This window comes from Myxocyprinus asiaticus, chromosome 24 (assembly GCF_019703515.2).
Source record: "Myxocyprinus asiaticus isolate MX2 ecotype Aquarium Trade chromosome 24, UBuf_Myxa_2, whole genome shotgun sequence".
Classification (NCBI taxonomy): Eukaryota; Metazoa; Chordata; class Actinopteri; order Cypriniformes; family Catostomidae; genus Myxocyprinus; species Myxocyprinus asiaticus.
Genome location: NC_059367.1, coordinates 18,404,740 through 18,429,976, shown reverse-complemented (window position 1 = coordinate 18,429,976; position 25,237 = coordinate 18,404,740). Strand labels below are relative to the sequence as shown.

At 38.8% G+C, this 25,237-nt stretch overlaps 1 protein-coding gene across 1 annotated transcript in view; it reads right to left on the bottom strand.

The window, feature by feature from the left end:
• LOC127414877 (voltage-dependent L-type calcium channel subunit alpha-1D-like) overlaps window positions 1–7,093 on the bottom strand; it is a 64,424-nt gene extending 57,331 nt beyond the window's left edge. Inside the window, exons 1-3 of the mRNA XM_051653248.1 lie at window positions 6,889–7,093; window positions 1,700–2,012; window positions 421–526 (exon numbers count right to left, since the gene is read on the bottom strand). Coding sequence (XP_051509208.1) covers window positions 421–526; window positions 1,700–2,012; window positions 6,889–6,910 — 441 coding nt within the window. The 5' untranslated portion in view covers window positions 6,911–7,093. The remainder of the gene's footprint in view (window positions 1–420; window positions 527–1,699; window positions 2,013–6,888) is intronic.
• Between the last annotated feature and the right edge of the window lie 18,144 nt (window positions 7,094–25,237).

Genomic DNA, 25,237 nt, shown 5'->3' with positions numbered 1-25,237 from the left:
GGGAATTCGGTCAGCACTCTTTTCTGGGCACCATCCCAGTATCTCTGATTATGAAACAAACCTGGGAAGGGAAACCGCTTTCCCTGTCCCTCTGACTCTTCTCTCTCTTGTTGCTGTTGCACACTCTTATGCTACAATACAGAACTTTACATTACAAATATAATTTTTTGATGTCTATAATGCAATAGAGCCAATTTAAACTGATGGATGTTACAAAGAGAAACCCATAAGATAACCAAAATACTACAATAACTGACACTTAATTTACAGTTAATTGCAAAACACAAAATGTAGTAGCTTTTCATAAATGTTCTTCAATCTCTTTGAAAAAATCCATTATCGGAGCTGAACTAAAATTTAGTCCACCCCAATTTCATTCTCACTCTCTCTCTCTCTCTCTCTCTCTCTCTCAATACTTACTAGGTCATGGTTGGTGGCATTTGAGTCGTCTTCAGGAAAAGGCTTAGAGACCCCCAAAGCAACACAATTAGCAAAGATGGCCAGAAGAATGAAGATATCAAATGGTCTGGAGATTTAGATGTTAAGGTAAAATGCAATTTTACAACTCTAACCTATTATAGTGTCATTATGTTCATAATGTGATCATTATAAAGTGAGTTAGGAGACCAAAAAAGGTATTTGATCTTACTCGTGTTCACAACAAATAAAGGGTAAATGTTTCAGCAATCAGGGATTTTTTAACATTTGCTTATATTATCACTTTAAATTGAATTGTGTTAATAGTTTGTTAATAATGTAAATACCACTAAATAAAGTTTAAATATGTTTTCACAATTTATGATGTTATACATTTTTTCATACATTTATTGGTGTCTCATTCATGAAACACAAGCAGAAAGAATTTCGGTGTCAATCAGTTATAAAACTATTCTTATGTACATTGCAGTGAATGCAACAGTTTACATTTATGTTTTTAAATGGATAGTTCACCCAAAAATACACATTCTCTCATCATTTACTCACTCACTCATGCCATCACGGATGTGTATGACTTTCTTCTGCTGAACACAAAGACTTTTTACAAATATTTCTGCTCTTTAATTCTTTTGTCTATTTGAATTGTTTTCCTTTTTCAAAATTACACCAACATGCAGGGGGCTGAAAAACATCTACAATCATGTTGTCCCCATTCAGAAACCATGGTTGTGCAAGATTAAACAATATTCAGATCAATATTTAAGTCATTTTTAATATTAATCTCCAGTTTCACTTTCACTTTATTTTTCTTTTGTATTTGCCAATTTGCATTCTTTGTGCATATCGCCACCTACTAGGCACGGAGGAGAATTTTTTTATCTTAAATACTGATCTGTTTCTCACCCACACTTATCATATAAATTCTGAATATTTGGATTTAACCACTGGAGTGTTAATGATTACTTTTATGCTGCCTTTATGTGATTTTGGAGCTTCAAACTTTTGGTTACCATTCACTTGCATTGTATGGTCCTACAAAGCTGAAATATTCTTCTAAAAATATTTGTGTTCAGCAGAAGAAAGAAAGTCATACACATCAGGGATGGCATTAGAGTGAGTAAACGATGATAGAATTTTAATTTTTGGGTGAACTATCCCTTTAAGAACACAGAAATTCTTTCTGCTCACGTTTCATGAATAGGCCAATCATTATTATTAGTAACACTTGCTTTCAGTCAGAGAATGAGTTGTTAATGGATACTTCCATTCTACAAGGTGGAGGGCGGCTCTGCGGATGGGGTTGTTCAGTTTAAGGCAGTAAAGAGCTCTAGGGGCACGTTGCACCTGGTTGTTGCCCTGAACCTGCTTCTTCATATGCTGACTCTTCTTCTTCTGTGTTCCAGTGGAGCTGGTGGTGGAGTTAAGTGTTTCCGTGCGGTTCATCTTCGGCCGCCCATTCTCCTCCCATTCATCCTTTTCTTCCTCATCACCCTCATCACCCTCTCCTCCTCCCTCTTCCTCCTCCTCTTCCGCTTCACCACCACCCTCCTCATCCTCATTGGAGCACCCATTCCCTAAAAAGATAGGTTTAGTCACTTAATGAAAGGCCAAATGTGTGGATGACACAGCAAACAACCAGTTGCTGAAGTCTCAGAGCTAAATTTAACAAATGTGTTTTAAAAAGCAATGAGTGACACGGGAGCTATTCTTGAATGCAAGTGACATGAAGATATTCACTTTTTATATATATATATATATATATATATATATATATATATATATATATATATATATCCGTCTTTCAGATTTTCTGGATTCTCCTGATATTTTAGCAGCAAAGTGTTTAAATACTTAATAAAATATCAGCAAAGTATCAGGATATTTTGTAAGCCGCTTAGATTCTATTACTGTCACATTGTGCTGGTTAGCTGCACCCACAGTAAAATATAATTGCTACAAAATATCACTTTATATAACTGTATATTAAACATCAAATATGTTCTGATTGTGTTGGATAATTTTTTATTTCAGTGTGGACTTATAAATTCCTTATACCTGCTTTGGACACAGTGTTAGGAGTAAAAAGAAAGGTTATGTTTGGTTAGTAGGAGTGTTCTGCGTTCTTTACATTTATTGTATTGATAGTCCCATCCAGTGGTTTTTAACTGGTGGTTCTGATAGGGTCATGGACAGCAGGGAAAAAAACAGCCTGGTCTTATGAAATTTTCCTGACAATGGCAACATTTTTGCAAACCAAAATTTTTAAGGTGAATACAGTATAGATGGATGTTTTAATAAGTAAAACGTTCCTCCCTAACCTAAGTAAAATGTTCCTCCCTAACCTAAAACTTTGGACTTCGAGTCCAAAGTCCAAAACTCTGTGAGGTGAGCTATAATGCAAGGTAATCACTCTTGAATAAATGTGTAAATGAAGGTGGGTCTGTAATACAAGCGTTAAAATATGTCATTTTTCAAATGATGAGTTAGAGTAAAACTGTTTTAAAGTAATAACATAACTGGGTGTGAGTAATAGAGTGAAATATACGTGTTTATAAAGTCCTAAACAGCCATAGTACCCGTGATTTGTGTGAAAGCACATGAAACGCACAGCTGTTGTAGCGCCTCTAGTGTTCATTTCACCAGGAAACTGTGGCGAAACGTTGAATGCGGCACATAAAAGTCAGTTTGCAAAAATGTTGTTATAGTAACATTCATTCTATGAGACTAGGTTGGAAATAACAATGCTAAACACAAATAATAAATTTGCAACTAACCCTATAATTGTATATATTTATGATAGCAAAAAAAGAGGCTTGTCAACTTTTAAAAGAGAGTAGAAAATTTTTCCCAATGCAGTAAATGCACTGATGTCAAAGGCCGTAAATACCATGTGTGACGAGGAGGGTGGGGCCGGGCTGTGAGTGTGCACACTTGGGCCCCAATCGGGCTAATCAGCCAAAGAGAAGGATAAAGAAGAGCCGGATGCGGCAATTCGGGAGAGAGAGAGCCACACGCAGCTGCCGCATCTGGCACGTCTTTATCGCTCTCCTCTGCTGATTAGCCCGATTGGGGTCCGGGCATGCGCACTCACGTCCCGGCCCCACCCTCCTCGTCACACCATGTTATTTATGCAATTACAGAATTGTCCATTTTTTATTAAGAGTTTTGCATATTGTTGGTACTAAGCAGTCCATGGTAATATCATTTCAATGTTTGATTTTAAGGACATTTTATTTACTTTAGTACGATAAACCATTTTGGAAATATTTTGGGTCGCCACTTGATGCCCAATAAAATCTTGGTTCTGAAACAAAACCAGTTGAAACCACTGGTCTAATCAAGGCGGTTAGTACAGCATGTATTCATCGTAATCTGGATACATAGATGGAGAGTCAGAGACATGAGTAACTAAAAACTATGGAAAGTCTAATTACTCTGGTCATATTAAAGAGGGTGAGGGAGAGAGAGATAAAGTAGACAAAGCTCTGTAATCTGCCACACTCTCTAATGAACAGGAGGGCTCTGCATTAGGTGAAGAGAACCACACAGTAACAGCTGTGACCTACTTCACAGTGTGAGCAAAACGAGAGGGGGTGCAGAATGGGATTCTGGGCCAGCGGTTTCATATTTGAGTACCTGTGGACTCATGATGATGTTAGCCTCCAGCACAGCTAGCTGTCAGCTAACAGAAATAGTCGGCCGGGGGAGGGGGAAAGACATTTTTTATCATAATAATTCTCATTTTACTTTTATTTTTAAATGCTTTAATGTCTTATTTGTATGCAAACTCTTTGTCAATATGAATTGAATGTACAAATATGTCTCATGACAATTTAGCACATTAAAACGGAAACTGAGACAGAGAAAGAGAAGACACTAAGCTGATAGCAAATTATAACTTCATTATAAGCATACCACCTAAATGAGACCGAAGGGAATCCTATCAGCCTGAGATAACAACCATCAGTACTTTCATTGAAAATTTTAAATGGGTATGCAGGAGACAGAAATAAACTCCTGTCTGAGGTTTGTACAGTGAGCTATCACAACTGCTGCTGTGGGCTGATAAAGGTGCCATTCTAAATGGAAATTGAGGGGCCAATCTAGCATGTCATTAAAAGAAGTAATTATAGGAAACGGTAAGAGTTTTTGTTTATTTAGAGTACAGCTGTGGATATCCCTGACTGTAATGACTAAAACAGGCTTTCTTCTGCTTTTGATTAGAATTGATTTTAAAGTCTTGAATGGTAAGCATAACAGGTTTACTGTACTGTATGTCCAAAGTTCACATAAAACCAATTGGTTTAACCAATCTCGTAAAACCAATCAATTTTTATCGGTCTACTTCTGAATATAACAAATAAAAATAAAACTTCCCCCATAAGTAGGAACTATTTAAACTCGTCCTCATGTTGTTCAAAAGCCTGTGTGACTTTCTTTCGTCCCTGGAACACAAAAGTTGCTTTTTTCAAGAATATCCTGGCCACTCTTGTCAACGAATATGAATGGGGTCTGACAAGCTCCAAAATGAAAATGACAGAAAGCACCATAAAAGTGTCATAAAAGTATTCCATATGAATCGTGCACTGTATTCCAAGTCTTCTGAAGCCAAACACTAGCTTTCTGTGAGAAACAGACAAAAATGTAGGTTACTATCCACTGAACATCTTCACAAACATGGCGCCATAGACGTCAGTGTGGTTTAGTCATGAAATACACAAAAACCAGCGGCCACTGGCATCAGTTGGAGAAGGATATAGCTGCAGGCAGAGCTCCAAAAAATGCTGGAGCTCCAAACCACCATTAAAGATATAGGGAGCCCCTTACCTAACCCTTTCCCTAAACTTAACCGTGAGTGGAAGTGATGCCCCCTTTTGGAGTTGGTGCAATCCCTTTCTGGAGTAACCTCACCCTCTTTTGGAGATTCTGCCCTCATTTGGAGGTCACCGTCCTGCAGCAATACCTACTTTGTCAGCTGAGTCAATAGCCAACAAAAAAAACCGACACACAATTTTTTGTAGTCCATACAACTTTTGCAGTCCATTTCAAAACTTAAACAGAGAAAGTCTTATGAACTACTTATACCATAATTTTATGATACTAGGGTGCTTCTGTTTTTGTCATTTTGGAGCATGACAGACCCAATCCCTGGTCACTTTCATAACAGGGAGAAGAGGGCATGGGATATACTTCAAAGAACTCACCTTAGGTATTACATGGAAAAAAAGAAAGTCATATGGGTTTGGATAAACATCAGGGTGAGTAAATGATGACAGAATTTCATTTTTGTAATTTCCACCTCTAAAACACCGACCTTGATACTGCCCATGATTATGATTAGAATTAGAACCACAGCTGCTGGCGTATGTCTTGCAGTACTGAATAAGTTGAAGCTTTTGCATATTCTATATATTTTATTTTTTCAATATTTACCTTGTTAGAGTGACCTCATAGTACTCACTGGATTGGGTCTAAAACCTGGCTAAATAGTTTTTTAGGCATGAATAATGCCTGTGACTTTACATGGCAATAATACTACCATGCTGTAATTACAACGTAATTACACAGAGTTTAACGTGCACAAGGTAAATTTGGGAGTACAAACAGGTGGTTCCATGAATAATTCGAATTCATTATAAGAGTGTTTACTCATTCAGTTAACATCAGATGTTGTTGTTATTTAATGACGGATGATTGAATGATTAATTATTGATGACATACGAGTAGAAGCAGAGGTGTTTCCTCTTTTTTCTTATTTAAGTGTAAAGATACAAACAAAACTCACGTGCGGACTTGTTTCTAAAAGCTGAAGGATTTGGCTCTTGGGCTAGTTAGGGATCAAAGATTAGGCCCACATTTAAATTCAATTTGATTTAAACGATTTAATCAAACTTATACCAGCAGAACAAGAATTTGCTGTCTCCAGAGGCCAACGGGAAGCCCTGTATTACACTCTACTGTGTGCATTAACCTGCACTGCTTGCTATACACTGTTATATCATAGACATTTCACAAATAAGATCTGTGATCGCAATTGCTTGCAACGAGACATCAGAAGCTGGTTGTGCTCTGAAAATGACCCTGCGGCAGAGAAACATCTGGTACTCCGAACGAGAAACATTAATTGGAAAAATAAATTCATAATTTCATCGCAGCACTCCTCGAGGCTAAAAACCTTCATATTTCATTATAATTACAATTTAGAACATTGTTTTGTTCCTATAATTAGTACATTTCTCAATATGCCTGACTGAGGAGATCCAGTTACCCATTATTTGAATACATATCAAGTTTAAAAGAAAAACTTGTTTAAAAAATAATAATAATAAATTATGATTATTTGACAACTTAAACTTCAGCTTCAAGTAGACAACCAATTGGTAGCCTATATAAAAACTACTATTAAATAGTACAAATATTTTTATGAATAAATGATCAAATAAAACTTACTTTTTCGGTTCTCCTCATACATGTCGGAGATCGTCACTTTCGCCTCATTGGAACAGAATGCATGATCCTCGCGACAGTTTCTTCAGTCACATTTATGAGACCAGTTTCCAAATTTGCTTTTCTATAAAAGCGGTAAGTTTTCCAGTTGTACAGTCCTGGGTGGTGTCCAAAGGTGAAGGCTTGTCATACATGAATCAATTGTTACTTTTAGATGCTTAAAAAAAAAATCGGAAGTGTCCATTTATTTCCCGTCATCTAAGAAGATGAACGTTGAGAGCGTTACGGGGGGGGGGGGGGGGGGGGACAAAACAAAAATATATAGTCGTCGATAAATATAGCGCATCCTCTGTTCTCTATCTATCTCCGCATTTAAGACATCAATTCAGGATTAGGGAAAGGCAGCCTAGAAACGTATTAAAGGAACGGATATTGGGCAAACAAATTTACGTAGTGTCGGCAGAAAATGTGGGCGAGTCTTTGCTCATTTGCCATCTCAACGCTGGATAAATTATCGCACGCACAGGCACACGAGCGCGCGCGAGCACACGCGCTGCCTCTTTGCCTTCGTCCTTGAGCTCTTGCACATACACAGAAAATCAGTTATTTGTGTCCTATATTTTATGTTTATGGACTAATATTTTATTTTTATGTTTGATATTTATATTTATCAATAATTTAATATGATTTATTGACTAAATATAATATAAAGCTTGACATAGAGCAGGGTCCGTATCATTAGATTAACCCCGTTAGGCTACGGGGTAAAATAAAAACACAAATATATATATATATATATATATATATATATATATATATATATATATATATATATATATATATATATATATATTATTATTATTATTATTATTATTATTTTTTATTTTTATTTTTTTACAATAATCAATTTGAGCTGGTTCAACAATACCATGAATGCTGTTCAGCCCAGGAGATGGACTTAAATAAGGTAAAAGACAAGGTTACAGAGCATGACAATGTATGGAACTTCGGCTGACATAAAAAATATGCACATGCACTTCTGCCGCAGGCATTAATAGTATAGTATGGTAATTGACTGAAAAGGAGAGACTACGCCTACTAGCTGCTTTGATTCATTGCTTTTTTTCAATTCTTGACAGAAAAAAAAATAAAATATTTGGGCTGGGAATCGATTCCAAAAAGAATCGATTCCAAAAAGAATCGATTCCGAGGCATTGGGACTCGAGAATCGACTCTAAAGCTTGGAATCGATTCCGCTCGGGGAAATGGACTGATATGTTAATTTTCGTGACCACTGATCTGCTACACATTCCAGAAGCCTTAACAGCAGTAATTCAATTCACAAAAGGATTATAAAATTACTTCAGCTAAACGATCCTCATCCTGATTCTGAAACTTTTGCAATTCGTCAGCCATTAAATGTGCTCCGATTGTTTAAATCTGTATGACGCAATCGCACAAGTCCTTCAACACATCGGACAGCTGCTTTCCAGACCTATACTGTAATCTGCCAGTGTTTTACTTTGGATCAAACTAATAATACAATAAAATGCCAACACCGTGCTGGAAAATTGTTGTATAGTAACAACTTCACCGATTTTACAACATCTGTCTGCAACCAGGAGCTGGCAGAGGAGGATCAAGTAACAGCGAGTTAGCTTCCCAGTTCACATCAATAAATCGGTAGGTTAAAGTTTAAATGATGAATGGACTGCACTCATAAAAGCACTTCTCTATTCATTCTTAATATTTTTTACAGTAAGCCTATTTTAAAACATTTTGCATATTTGTTTTTCATTCTTTTTACACAATTTTTACATTAAAAGTATTTTAGGAAATAAAATTCAAAACCAAAATTTTAAATACGCATTATGAAAAATATTGTAATATTAAATGAAATAAACCAGTACAAAAACCTGGATTTTTAAATAAAACTAAAGTGTATGTTTGGACATCTTTATTTAAGGTAGGCCTGAAAAAGTTATTGGAAAACTGCATACTAATATAAACCTCTTTATAAAAGATCAACTTGATCGGTGGTAACAGGCAATTTCAATGTCGATAACGACTGAAGCGTTGCACTTTGGGATGTGCATCTAGGACCAAATTTAAGAATAGACCTAAACACAGTAATTTCCATTCATTCTATCACAAATAGTTAAAAGGACGCTTTATAAAGAGCTGTTTATTATGAGATTTAACTTTACCTCCCTTTTTTAATGGAATCGAAAAAGAATCGAAGAATTGACTCTTGGAATCGATTCTGAAAACCAGGAATCGGAATCGACTCCAAAATTTCTGAAATCGAACAGAAAACTGATGTCTCCCTCAAATAATCAAAAGATCAGTGCCCAGTTGCATAAAGCACCTTAAGTTTTTCCTATAAGTGTGACACTTAATGCGTTATTTCCCCTTAACACTGTGATGTTGTTGTAGGAGGCCTCTGATGCAGAAAAAAAAAGTTTTTACATTTTAGTAATTTTTTAATGACATGTAATATTACAGCAGTGGTCTGGGAGGGCAGCAGAAATCCTGTATTTGTACTTGCATTGTCTGAACAAATATACAGAACAACTAAGTGTTCGTTTGCACAGCTGATTGCTTATGTAGCCCCATAACTGTATATATCATGAATAATCACACAGTCACATTTTGTATGAATTTATTAATAAAAAATATAGGAAAACAGGAAAAAAAAATAAAAAAAAAAAATTTAGACTTAGTCCCAAAGTTCTATTGTAGTCCCAAAGTTCAGGTATGGTAGTCCCAAAGTTCAGGCATGGTAGTCCCAAAGACAGTTCTTGTCCTCCGAAAAACAAAGACGAACATTGCACTTGTGGCATAGAGTATTGGTGTAGCCAGTTTTGCAGAGTCTGCAGCGTCCTCTTGTTGTCTTCACTGGTAAATGTGCAACCATGTCCCTGTGCACGTCCACGGGGGTGTTTGCAGATGGCCTCTTAGCTGGGGTCCCATTTGGTTCACTCCCGTCTGAGGACGGTCTCTTGTGAGCATTCAAAGGGCTCCTTGATGTCACCGTCTGTGTTACTGTGCTGCCACCGGCTGAAGATGGTCGCCCTCTCTTTGGTTTAATTGGAGTTGTGTTCACCTGAATTGGATTAGAACAGAATCAATTAAGATGTCAAAAATTCATTAAGATACGAGTCAGATATGTTATAAACAGTGAAATATTAAACATATTACAAACAGTAAATAGCAGAAATGCATTCTCACCAGAATAAGAGAATCTGCTAGTTCTGCCTGAAACTGTCTCCTGTTCAGCATCTCTTTTGGCAAAATCTTGAGCGCTTTGCAGTCTCGCTTGTAGAGGAGCCAGGCATTGATCACAGCGAGAATAATGGTGTGCCAGAAGATGTACAGGTACCACCGTTTCGATTTTATGCGGAACTTATATTTGGCAGCAAATGAATCCAATAAATCCACACCTCCCATGAATTTGTTGTAAGTTCCCACAATGTAAGGCCTCTCAACTTCAATGTAGGTTTTGGTGGCTTTGTCCCAGCGTTTAATTTTCTGCACAGGTTCTGGACCAGCAAAGGATGACACAAGTGTCACCGCCCTGTTGTCAAACCATTTGACAGCACAGATGTTGTGGTTCCCCTCTACTCTGAAGTCAAAGCTTCCTCTCCCACTCTTCTTCAAGCTCTTCTCGTCTGCAAGGTTACAGTTGGGTAGGCGTACCTGTCTGGCTGTTCCCACATAATGAATTCCATGACGAAGGAGCTGAACTACCAATGGGATGCAGGTGAAATAGTTGTCTGCATAGATTTTGAAGTTCTTCCCTTCTGGAAGCGTGGAAGCAAGCTTCATCACAACATTCCCTGACAATCCAAGTTCAGATTTGGCCTGTTTCTGTCCAACTGTTTCTGACTAACAAACAAAGCCCAGGGCCAGTTCAATGTAATTTTTTACAACTAGAATGTAGTAATTTTTTCAATTCAGGTCTAAATTCAAAATGTTAACAAAGAAAACACATTTAGAACTTAGTTATAGTGAATAATCAAAGACATTATATCTCTATTAGTATTAGTTTTCCATTTGGGCTCAAGTGAGAAGTGCAATGTATATTGTAAAATAGCAAAACACAAATATAAGCTCAAAATCATTTTTTTTAAACATATTTCACATTAGCTAAATATCTACATATTGTACACATTGTAATAATCACAAAAAAATATATATTTAAGGCATTTTACTTACTTGAAACTTCAGCTATTCAATCCAATAAAAACCGGTTATGTTGCTCCGAGAAAGTTCGCAGGTTGAGTGAGCTTCGATGGTCTGGCACCTTTATACATTTTAATGGTCAATAGGATTCAGAGGCGGACCAACATGACCCATTGATTATTTAAATGTGGTCTGAAAAAAAAAAAAAAAAAAAATAACTAAAACAAATTTATTATTATTATTTTTTTTTATTTATTTTTAGGATAGCTCAAAATAATTGTTGTAATAGTACAACCATGGCCCTCACAGGGTTAACTAAAGGAATAACTTGGGGGTGTTGCATATAATCCCTTAGACACTTCTCTTAGGTAAGGGAAACCGTTAAGTGTTTTACTGCAGTGAGCCAGGTTTTACCGTAATAAAATTCTACTCTTACCATGGACACGTTCTTCACGTTCTTCACTGATCTATAATATAGACATTTGAGCAATTTTAACACAAAGAATACTTTAAATTTTTACAGTTTTTTTTTTATTATTATTATTTATTTATTTTCATTTTATTGACTAATAAAGTTTCTCAGTATCATCATTGATGTGTAACTTATTGTCCGACTGCTTTCATATTAGCGCGTCTGCGCCATTGTCACTTGGCATCTGTTACTTTTCTCTGCGCTGTCATGTATGCGCCAATTACAGTCGTATGTGATTACTGCAGATTACTGCATAAACATTTTTAAAACTCATTTTGTGGAGGTTACACGGGCAGATTTTCATTTGTTTCTCAGGTATAATCCTCAAAATTAATATATTTACTATATTAATATACTTTTTTGTGTGTACAATTTTTTTCTGTGTGAATTAAAAAAAAAAAAAAAAAACGTATTGAGTTTTTCATACGAAGCAATTAATGGAGGATTCTGCTTTTACGGACGGTGAGTGTCCACTTCAGGAAGACACCTTTGATAGTGAGTAGTGAGGTGAATTTGAGGTGTTAGATGTGATATTAGATTGCCTTTCATCATGTTAGAGTTTCCCCATAGTAATCCTGCACTTGTTTATTATCGCTAAAATAGAGCTCTCCCTATAGCGAAAGATTTGCATTGGTATGCTGTACTCTTCAATTGGTTCTATAAACTTCGCCATTTTTCCTTTTTTTAAGAAACCTTGTAACTCTTAGCCAACACTTAAGGTGAAGTTTTACTACCCTTAAGGTTTACTCAGGAAAATGGCAGTTAAGGGACTTTATGCAACACTTAAGGGAATAAGTGTCACTGCCATTCTATGTTGTTTGTAGACGCGTGTTGAACCATAAGGAGATGTTCCGTTATACACAAGCCCAGATGTAAGTATTTATAACTTGCATGATATGACTTATATGATAGTTGTAGAATGACCATATACTGTTTGCACAATGTTATCAAGCTAAACTGTTTGCATAATGTTATCAAGCTAAACTGTTTGCATAATGTTATCAAGCTTATAAAGTAAAATAACCCTATGTGGGTTTTGTGTTATTTCTATTTGAAGAGGGAAATTAGAGGGAAGAGGGAAGTAAGACTAGATTGATATCAAGGATCAGTCATAAAGTCAGAAGAATTAGACAAATCAGAAAAATTAACAAATATTGCTTTGAATCCTATTGTTGGGGATGAGGAAATAACTTTAACCCTTAACTCTTCAAGTAACACAATATTGAATGCAGTATGCTGCTTTAAAAAGGAATAAACAGGTCATATTGTGTTTGTGTAACATTGTTAAATGCAAACACAAACAATATAATGACTGTCAAACGATTTAATAGACGCATAAAAAGAGGGACCCATACACAAGAACACGCATTTGAACCAATACAGTTTTCCAGTAGTATCCGAAACCAAAGACAGCTGCCTGTTTTAAGGAAAACTTGCTTTTTTCTGGTTATAAAGTGTATCAAGATAAAAACATTTCCTTTTATTTAATATTGATGGAGCAACATAATTTGTGTGAAAAGAAATAATAACCGAAGATTGTTTTGATTAAAATTAATAAAAATAAAAAAAGTGGTGAGGGAGCCTTTGACCCCACAATTGCCAAATACTTTTAAGTTGAAACATTGAAGATGCTTTTATTTTTAAATAATAAAAAAAAAAAGATACGCTTATTCAAATTAGCCACTTCAAAAATGCGTTAACCCATTTCTGTCCATTTCAATCACATTTGCCATTTCATGACATTTCAAGTATTCTATAAACAAATTAATCACTATTGTGATTGGATCAGTCAGTGTGAACCCACTTTGAACATTTTTCATGTTCAGCTGTGTTCAATGGGGCCTTTAGCCCCTGCACTAGTCTCTTTCCTACCCTACCTGTCTAAAATTATTGAGAGGGTCGTATTCAACAAATTGTCTGCTTTTCTCTCACAGAACAACCTACTCAACAGACATCAGTCTGGTTTCAAAAAAGGACACTCAACAGAGACTGCCCTCTTGTCAGTAGCTGAAACCCTGTGACTGGCGAGAGCAAACACCAATCATCTGTCCTCATCCTCCTTGACTTGTCTGCTACTTTTGACACAGTGAACCACAAGATTTTCCTGTCCACCCTCTCTGACCTGGGCAGCACAGGAACTGCTCTTGGATGGATTGAGTCATACCTCATTGGCAGATCGTTCAAGGTCTCCTGGAGTGGAGCGGTGTCCAAGTCACACCAGCTGACCGCTGGTGTTCCTCAAGGGTCAGTGCTTTGACCCCTCCTCTTCTCGATATACACATCACTCTAACCGATCATTGAGGCAAATGACTTTTCCTACCACTGCTATGCAGATGACACACAGCTCTACCTGTCGTCCAACCTGATGACCCTACTGTCTCAGCTCCTATTTCTGCCTGACTCTCAGACATTTCGGCCTGGATGAAGAAATGCCACCTTCAGCTCAACTTTGCCAGAACTAGACAGAAACCCTCATGATCCCAGCCAACCCATCTGTTGACCACAACCTTACTATTCATCTTGGTTCAACTACACTAACACCGACCAGAACAGCTCAGAACCTGGGAGTGGTGGTAGATGAGCAGCTTAATTTTTACCACCCACATCTCATCAACTGCCTGGTCTTGCAGATTTGCGCTCTACAACATCAGGAAAATCAGACCTTTTTTGTCTGAATATGCTGCACAGCTCCTGGTCCAAGCTCTGTTAATTTCAAGACTGGACTACTGTAATGCTTTGTTGGCTGGCCACCAAACACAATTAAGCAACTGCAGATGGTCCAGAATGCAGCAGCGTGTCTGGTCTTCAATCAGCCAAAAAGGGCTCATGCCACCCCACTCTTGATTTCACTTTACTGGCTACTTGTAGCTGCCGCATCAAATTCAAGGCTTTGACTCTGGCCTTCAGGACAGCCAATGGAACCGCACCCTCTTCAATTCACTTCTACAGGTCTATGCTCCAACTCGCTCTCTAGTGGTCCCATCACAAAGAGGCTCAAAGTCTATTTCACGATTGTTCACTTTCATTCCAACACATTGGAACAGCTTCCAACCTTCACATGATCTATTGAACACATATTTAACCTAACTTGCACTTACTGTACACAATATATATATATATATATATATACACTATATTGCCAAAAGTATTCGCTCACCTGCCTTTAGACGCATATGAACTTAAGTGACATCAAATTCTTAATCCATAGGGTTAAAAATGACGTCGGCCCACCCTTTGCAGCTATAACAGCTTCAACTCTTCTGGGAAGGCTTTCCACAAGGTTTAGGAGTGTGTTTATGGGAATTTTTGACCATTCTTCCAGAAGCGCATTTGTGAGGTCAGACACTGATGTTGGACGAGAAGGCCTGGCTCACAGTCTTCGCTCTAATTCATCCCAAAGGTGCTCTATCGGGTTGAGGTCAGGACTCTGTGCAGGCCAGTCAAGTTCTTCCACACCAAACTCGCTCATCCATGTCTTTATGGACCTTGCTTTGTGCACTGGTGTGCAGTCATGTTGGAACAGGAAGGGGCCATCCCCAAACTGTTCCCACAAAGTTGGGAGCATGGAATTGTCCAAAATCTCTTGGTATGCTGAAGCATTCAGAGTTCCTTTCACTGGAACTAAGGGGCCAAGCCCAGCTCCTGAAAAACAACCCCACACCATAATTCCTCCTCCACCAAACTTCACAGTTGGCACAATGCAGTCAGACAAGTACCATTCTCCTGGCAACTGCCAAACCCAGACTCGTCCATCAGATTGCCAGATGGAGAAGCGTGATTCGTCACTCCAGAGAACGCGTCTCCACTGCTCTAGAGTCCAGTGGCGGCGTGCTTTACACCACTGCATCCGACGCTTTGCATTGCACTTGGTGATGTATGGCTTGGATGCAGCTGCTCGGCCATGGAAACCCATTCCATGAAGCTCTCTACGCACTGTTCTTGAGCTAATCTGAAGGCCACATGAACTTTGGAGGTCTGTAGCGATTGACTCTGCAGAAAGTTGCCGACCTCTGTGCGCTATGCGCCTCAGCATCCGCTGACCCCGCTCTGTCATTTTACGTGGCCTACCGCTTCGTGGCTGAGTTGCTGTCATTCCCAATCGCTTCCACTTTGTTATAATACCACTGACAGTTGACTGTGGAATATTTAGTAGCGAGGAAATTTCACGACTGGACTTGTTGCACAGGTGGCATCCTATCACAGTACCACGCTGGAATTCACTGAGCTCCTGAGAGCGGCCCATTCTTTCACAAATGTTTGTAGAAGCAGTCTGCATGCCTAGGTGCTTCATTTTATACACCTGTGGCCATGGAAATGATTGGAACACCTGAATTCAATTATTTGGATGGGTGAGCGAATACTTTTGGCAATATAGTGTATATATATACAGGTGCATCTCAATAAATTAGAATGTCGTGGAAAAGTTCATTTATTTCAGTAATTCAACTCAAATTGTGAAACTCGTGTATTAAATAAATTCAATGCACACAGACTGAAGTAGTTTAAGTCTTTGGTTCTTTTAATTGTGATGATTTTGGCTCACATTTAACAAAAACCCACCAATTCACTATCTCAAAAAATTAGAATATTTTGACATGCCAATCAGCTAATCAACTCAAAACACCTGCAAAGGTTTCCTGAGCCTTCAAAATGGTCTCTCAGTTTGGTTCACTAGGCTACAAAATCATGGGGAAGACTGCTGATCTGACAGTTGTCCAGAAGACAATCATTGACACCCTTCACAAGGAGGGTAAGCCACAAACAATCATTGCCAAAGAAGCTGGCTGTATCCAAGCATGTTAACAGAAAGTTGAAGGAAAAAGTGTTGAAGAAAAAGATGCACAACCAACCGAGAGAACCGCAGCCTTATGAGGATTGTCAAGCAAAATCGATTCAAGAATTTGGGTGAACTTCACAAGGAATGGACTGAGGCTGGGGTCAAGGCATCAAGAGCCACCACACACAGACGTGTCAAGGAATTTGGCTACAGTTGTCGTATTCCTCTTGTTAAGCCACTCCTGAACCACAGACAACATCAGAGGTGTCTTACCTGGACTAAGGAGAAGAAGAACTGGACTGTTGCCCAGTGGTCCAAAGTCCTCTTTTCAGATGAGAGCAAGTTTTGTATTTCATTTGGAAACCAAGGTCCTAGAGTCTGGAGGAATGGTGGAGAAGCTCATAGCCCAAGTTGCTTGAAGTCCAGTGTTAAGTTTCCACAGTCTGTGATGATTTGGGGTGCAATGTCATCTGCTGGTGTTGGTCCATTGTGTTTTTTGAAAACCAAAGTCACTGCACCCGTTTACCAAGAAATTTTGGAGCACTTCATGCTTCCTTCTGCTGACCAGCTTTTTAAAGATGCTGATTTCATTTTCCAGCAGGATTTGGCACCTGCCCACACTGCCAAAAGCACCAAAAGTTGGTTAAATGACCATGGTGTTGGTGTGCTTGACTGGCCAGCAAACTCACCAGACCTGAACCCCATAGAGAATCTATGGGGTATTGTCAAGAGGAAAATGAGAAACACGAGACCAAAAAATGCAGATGAGCTGAAGGCCACTGTCAAAGAAACCTGGGCTTCCATACCACCTCAGCAGTGCCACAAACTGATCACCTCCATGCCACGCCGAATTGAGGCAGTAATTAAAGCAAAAGGAGCCCCTACCAAGTATTGAGTACATATACAGTAAATGAACATACTTTCCAGAAGGCCAACAATTCACTAAAAATGTTTTTATTATTGGTCTTATGATGTATTCTAATTTTTTGAGATAGTGAATTGGTGGGTTTTTGTTAAATGTGAGCCAAAATCATCACAATTAAAAGAACCAAAGACTTAAACTACTTCAGTCTGTGTGCATTGAATTTATTTAATACACGAGTTTCACAATTTGAGTTGAATTTCTGAAATAAATGAACTTTTCCACGACATTCTAATTTATTGAGATGCACCTGTATATATATATACATACATACATACATACATACACACAGTTGAAGTCAGAAGTTTACAAACACCTTAGCCAAATACATTTAAACTCATTTTTTCACTATTCCTGACATTTAATCATAGAACACATTCCCTGTCTTAGTTCAGTTAGGATCACTACTTTATTTGAAGGATTTGAGATGTCAGAATAATAGTAGAGAAAATTATGTATTTCAGCTTTTATTTCTTTCATCACATTCTGTCATGTGTATTTTGTTGATTCATGTCTTTTATTTTGAAAAGTTTAGTTCCTGTTTCATGTCATGTGATTCCTGTTTTCCCTCCATGTTCATGTGTCATGTTTTCATTGGTTTATTGTTTAATTATCTTGTTAGAGTTCTGTTTGTTCATTGGTTTATGTTCCCCCATGTCCATTTATTTAAGCCATGTATTTAAATAAGTTTTCCACTGTGTCTTTGTCAAGTATTGAATGTGATTGTAGATGTTTAAGTTAAGCCAAGTTTATGTCAAGCCATAGTCAAGTTCATGTTTATGTTTTATGTTTCACATTTGTAGTTAGGGTTATTGGTTATCATGTTTGTAAATAAACTGTACTTGGGTTCTTCATCTTCACGTCTTCGTCATTGCCAGCACTGCCAGCATCGTTACAGAATACTTGACCGTTAGACAATGCACCCAGCGGTTCTACTCATACGGCTACATAGGGGAATCGTCCCCTGGAGGAGTACGTAGAGGACTTTTGCGCTCTGGCCAGCCAGGTGGATTTTAATGTGGTCACCCTCAAGGACATTTTTAGGGTGGGGTTAAGTGAGCCGATCTCCTCCTTGATGCCTGGCAGTCGCAGTTCCCTCAGCCTGGCTCAATATATCGACCTCGCCCTACAGATCATTGGTTCCATGTTCACTGTGGAGGAGGCGGATGCCGAGCCAGAGTTCCACGACATGGCCGCCGCCGAGCCAGAGTTCCACGACATGGCCGCCGCCGAGCCAGAGTTCCACGTCATGGCCGCCACCGAGCCAGTGTTCCACGTCATGGCCGCCGCCGAGCCAGAGTTCCGCGTCATGGCCGCCGCCGAGCCAGAGTTCCACATCTTTTTCTCCATGCCACGTCACAGCAACGCCTCAGCCTGCTCCATGCCACATCACAGCAACGCCTCAGCCTGCTCCATGCCACGTCACAGCAACGCCTCAGCCTGCTCCATGCCACGTCACAGCAACGCCTCAGCCTGCTCCATGCCACGTCACAGCCACACCTGAGCAGTTGGACCTGGAGATGGTTTCCACCCTTATACCCACCCTTAGTTCTCCTGAGCAGGCAAGGGGAATTTTCGGCCCTCTGACCCCGCCTGGACCCTCTGAGCCCTGGATTTCGCCTTGGCCTGTCAGTCCCTCGACATTGCCTCAGCTCTGCGTTCCCTCGGCTCCACTGTGGTCCTTCAGCCTGTCAGCTTTGCCAGGGTCCCTCATCCCTCCGGCTCCTCCTGGTCTGTCGGTCACCTGGCTCCGCCTTGGCTCTCCGATCCTCTGGCTGCGCCTCGTCCCTCCGATCTGTCAGCTCCACCAGGGACCTCCTTCCCTATGGCTCCACCTTGTTCCTCAGTCCCACTGGCTCCACTTCAGTCTTCCGATCCCCCAGCTCCGCCTTGCTCCTCCCTGCCATCGGCTCCACCCTGGACCTTCGAGTCTTCGGCTACTCTCCGGGCACCAAGTTCCATGGCTCTGCCCCTCGAGCCTCTCATGGCTCTACCTTCCATGGCTCCGCCCCTCGAGCCTCTCATGGCCCCACCCCCCATGGACTCTGCCCTGGTCCTATGCCCCTCGCCCTTTCTCGCCACGTCCCACGCCTCAAGACACCCCCCAGCTCCCTACAGAACTTTGAATTTATGTCATGTTTTACATGTTTTGTTTATGTGTTGGGGCGTCGGGAGCTGCCCCTTAGTGGGGGGGATATGTCATGTGTATTTTGTTGATTCATGTCTTTTATTTTGAAAAGTTTAGTTCCTGTTTCATGTCATGTGATCCCTTGTCATGTGATTCCTGTTTTCCCTCCATGTTCATGTGTCATGTTTTCATTGGTTTTGTTTAATTATCTTGTTAGAGTTCTGTTTTTTCATTGGTTTATGTTCCCCCATGTCCATGTATTTAAGCCTCATGTTTTCCATTGTGTCTTTGTCAAGTATTGAATGTGATTGTAGATGTTTAAGTCAAGCCACGTTTATGTCAAGCCATAGTCAAGTCATAGTCAAGTTTATGTTTTATGTTTCACGTTTGTAGTTAGGGTTATTGGTTATCACGTTTGTAAATAAACTGCACTTGGGTTCTTCATCTTCACATCTTCGTCATTGCCAGCACTGCCAGCATTGTTACATTCCCAGTGGGTCAGAAGTTTACATACACTTTGTTAGTGTTTGGTAGCATTGCTCTAAATTGTTTAACTTGGGTCAAATGTTTTGGGTAGCCTTCCACAAGCTTCTCACAATATGTTACTGGAATTTTGGCCCATTCCTCCAGACAGAGCTGGTGTACAGTAACTGAGTCAGGTTTGTAGGCCTCCTTGCTCGCACATGCTTTTTCAGTTCTGCCCACCAATTTTCTATCGGACTGAGTTCAGGGCTTTGTGATGGCCACTCTAATACCTTGACTTTGTTGTCCATAAGCCATTTTGCCACAGCTTTGGAGGTATGCTTGGGGTCATTGTCCATTTGGAAGACCCATTTGCGACTGAGCTTTAACTTCCTGGCTGATGCCTTGAGGTGGTGCTTCAATATATCCACATAATTTTCTTTCCACGTGATGCCATGTATTTTGTGAAGTGCTCCAGTCCCTCCTGAAGCAAAGCACCCACACAACATGATGCTGCCACCTCATGCTACATGGTTGGGATGGTGTTCTTCAGCTTGCAAGCCTTACCCTTTTTCCTCCAAGCAGAACGATGGTCATTATGGCCATTTTGTTTCATGAGACCAGAGGACATTTCTCCAAAAAGTAATTATTTGTCCCCATGTGCTTTTTTATGGCGGTTTTGGAGCAGTGGCTTCTTCCTTGCTGAGCAGCCTTTCAGGTTATGTCGATATAGTAGGACTTGTTTTACTGTGGATATAGATACTTGTCTACCTGTTACCTCCAGAATCTTCACAAGGTCCTTTGCTGTTGTTCTGTGATTGATTTGCACTTTTCGCACCAAACAACATTCATCTCTAGGAGACAGAATGCATCTCCTTCTTGAGCGGTATGATGGCTGCGTGGTCCCATGGTGTTTATACTTGCATACTATTGTTTGTACAGATGAACATGGTACCTTCAAGTGATTGGAAATTGCTCAAAAGGATGAACCAGACTTGTGGAGGTCCACACATTTTTTTCTGAGGTTTTGGCTGATTTCTTTTGATTTTCCCATGATGTCAAGCAAAGAGGCACTGTGTTTGAAGGTAGGCCTTAATTACATCCACAGGTACACCTCCAGTTGACTCCAATTAGCCTATCAGATGCTAATTGGCTAATTTTCTAAAGGCTTGACATAATTTCTGGAATTTTCCAAGCTGCTTAAAGGCACAGTTAACTTATTGAATGTAAACTTCTGACCCACTAGAATTGTGATGTAGTCAATTAAAAGTTAAACAATCTGTCTGTAAACAATTGTTGGAAAAATTACTTGTGTCATGCACAAAGTAGGTAAACATCAAAACGACTATAGTATTAAACCAAAACTGTAGCTTGCTAATATGAAATCTGTGGAGTGGTTAAATAAGTTTTAATGACTTCAACCTTAATGTATTTAAACTTCTGTGTATACAGTATATATATATACTTCTCTGTTTCTTCTGCACTAGCACCTATACTACTCCAGCTACCTTGAGAGCTTGGCAGTACAACACTGTAGATATTTTTGAACTTTGTATGACAAATTGCTTGCTATGTTCCTCATTTTTACACTGCCTGGCCAAACAAAAAGTGTCATACTCTAATATTTAGTTGGACCGCCTTTAGCTTTGATTACAGCGTGCATTTGTCATGGCATTGTTTCGAAAAACTTAAACAAGGCACATTTATTTCCATCTAGAGTTGCTTTAATTTTTGGTTGAGATCTTGTATTGACAACAGGAGAGTCGAACCACTCTGTAAAGTCTTCTCCAGCACATCCCAAAGACTTTCAGTGGGTTTAAGGTCAGGACTCTGTGGTGGCCAATTCATGTGTGAAAATTATTCCTCATGCTCCCTGAACCACTCTTTCACAATTTGAGCCCATTGAATCTTAACATTGTCATCCTGGAATATGCCTGTGCTGTCAGGAAAGAAAAAACTCGTATTCTATTGTGGGCACTATGCATGACGGGTGCATAGCTTCATGCGCTTCCCTTCATACCCTGGCGTGCCCATCACTTTGGAATAGGGTAAATCTGGACTCATCAGAGCACATGACATTTTTCCATTGCTCCACAGTCCAATCTTTATGCTCCCTAGCAAATTGAAGTTGTTTTTTCCGATTAGCCTCACCAACAAATGGCTTTCTTGTGGCCACACAGCTGTTTAGTCCCAGTCCTGTAAGTTCTCGTTGCATTGTGTGTGTGGAAATGCTCTTACTTTCACCATTAAACATAGCCATGAGTTCTATTGTCAGTTTTTTTATGATGTGACTTTTTTTCTGGGCCAGGTAGTGTAAGTCACTTTGGATAAAAGCATCTTCTTAATGACTAAATGGAAATGGAAACAAAACTGGAAAACAAAACTGAAAATGATAAGTATTTTGTGTTAAAATGAATGTGATAATTTCAGGGACTCTCATTAGCTACATTACATTTGCAACATTTAAAAAAATTTAATATTAGATCAAATTACCTCAAATTTAAACTTGAGACACTGCATGCAATGATCACGCAGGAATATTTTTCGGTGTATAGTGACAAACAGGTGTTAAAGAAAGTATTGTGGTTGATTTTGTTGCTGTTTAATGTTTTGGAAGAAAAGAAAATCAAAAGTGCCTTTTACCCCGGGAGGCCTTTAGTCACGTTGTACCCTGTCTTGCAAACACAAGTGGGAAAGTGTTCAGCCTATCAAGCCTATAGTTATCTGTGGGAAAGAGGTTACTTGCACTTCATGTAAATTAAAATTAGCTTGGATTTTTTTGTCTGCAAATTAATTCCTGCTGACATTCCCATGACACACTCTAAGTCACTTAAGTATCTGCACAACTCTGCACAAATGTTCTGTGAACATGTTGGATTCAATGTCAGTTCATGCACCTTTTGAAATATTGTAACAGCCATTTCCAGTGGGTTGGAGAGGTTTAACTTCTCCTGTCCCAGCACTCAATGATCACAAACAGTTTTAAGAACTACTTTTATTAGCAGAAAGCTTGAGGGAAGTGAAGAAAGTCTCAGGAGTAGATAAGGCCAAAACAACAAATTACCTTACCTGAACAAAAAAAAAAAACATAAAAGAAACAATATAAGTCTTCCTAACACCCTCTCTAATACAAAAACAGGAGATAAAGTTAATAAGCAGTAAACTATACGTCTTGGGACCTAACAATATTTTCATGTTAAAATGAACTCAGCGGGGTCATGCTCACCTTAGCACAGACTTAAGGAATACTTTTACATCAATCCATGTAGACAGGAGTTCAAATAGAATTTTTCCCCGCATCCTTTCAAACAGAGCAGCTAATCCATCCAACAGTGTGTTTTTCCTAAAGCTATTGTCTGTAATGAGGAGACTGATGCTTATGAGGGTGAAGAAAGCTATACCATCATAATGGAAATCATAGAGGTTCCTGCATATATATATATATATATATACTGCATGCATGAAGACATTCAAGCATCCACAAAGGCAGCCAAAAATGAGAAATTCCCCTTTTTAAGAGTACAAGATACCATCAAACTGTTTTAATGTTTTCCATCTTTTAACTTGTAATTTTATGATGATATCTATCTCAGACAGTTCTGCCATTTATTCACCATTCGGCAGACACTTTTTACCCCAAAGGGACATACAGTGCACTAACTGTGAAGTGCACTTCTCAAGGGCAATGCCCCCATTTGACCACCCATGATGTCCTTTTTGCTTCATTGCTATTGATATCAAAGTGAAAATGATCTTATTTCTCAAGCCTTATGCTTATTCAGCAAGTCAGTGTTATTCTTTTACTACACATTAGCAATGTACATCTGAATTGCGAATAGAAAACAATATCTTGTTAATTAAAAAAAAAAAAAAATTAACAAAAAAAAAAAATCTTATAGATGGTATCTGATATCTGATTATCAGTTAAGTGTTTTTCCTATAACTTTTGAAACAATTGTAGGCTTATTGTACACACGTACATTGAAAAATACTAAAATCTAGATAGATCTATTTAAAACAGACCGCTATAGAAGTCAGTGACTTCATTACTGCAAACAAATCTTCATCACAAAATAAAATGGACAGTTTATGCCCTCTAGTGGTTACATTGACAACATTCCATCGCACTCAGAGGGATGACATCATAGAATATGCTAATGAAACAATCAGGTAACGTTTAAAAAAAGATATCGTCTCTCTCTTTATTTATTATTTTATTATTATTATTATTATTATTTTCTATAATTTTTAAAAAGCTTGTCTTGAACTGTTAAAACATTATCTGATCTGAAAATTTTGAGGTCTTATAAACGTTTGAAATGCATTCAACTCTCAAAAAATGTTCTCTGAAATCAAATTTTCTGTTTTAATTTAAATTTATGATCATTTGATCCTCTCTGATGTTTATTCTCTTGAGATATTAAGTGATATATGATAACACTGAGAAAAATGATGAGCCTTAATTTCCTACACTTACGTTGAAGTCATTAAAACTAATCTTTTTTTTAACCACTCCACAGATTTTTATATTAGAAAACTGTAGTTTTGGCAAGTCGTTTAGGACATCTACTTTGCATGACATGAGTCATTTTTTCAACAATTGTTTACAGACAGATTGTTTCACTTTTAATTGATTATATCACAATTCCAGTGGGTCAGAAATTTACATTCACTAAGTTAACTGTGCCTTTAAGCAGCTTGAAAAATTCCAGAAAATTATGTCAAGCCTCTAGGCAATTAGCGTCTAATTGGCTAATTGGAGTAAATTGGAGGTGTACCTGTGGATGTATTTTAAGGTCTACCTTCAAACTCAGTGCCTCTTTGCTTGACATCATGGAAAATCAGCCAAGACCTCAGAAACAAATTTTTGGACCTCCACAAGTCTGGTTTATCTTTGGGAGCAATTTCCAAATGCCTTAAGGTACCACGTTCATCTGTACAAACAATAGTACGCAAGTATAAACACCATGGGACCACGCAGCCATCGTACCGCTCAGGAAGGAGACACATTCTGTCTCCTTTAGATGAATGTAGTTTGGTGTGAAAAGTGCAAATCAATCCCAGAACAACAGCAAAGGACCTTGTGAAGAAGCTGGAGGAAACAGGTAGACAAGTATCTATATCTACAGTCAAATGAGTCCTATATCGATATAACATGAAAGGCTGCTCAGCAAGGAAGAAGCCACTGCTCCAAAACCACCATAAAAAAGCCAGACTACAGTTTGCAAGTTCATATGGGGACAAAGATCTTACTTTTTGGAGAAATTTCCTCTGGTCTGATGAAACAAAAATGTAACTTTTTGGCCATAATGACCATTGTTATGTTTGGAGGAAAAAGGGAAAGGCTTGCAAGCCGAAGATCACCATCCCAACCGTGAAGCATGGGGGTGGCAGCATCATGTTGTG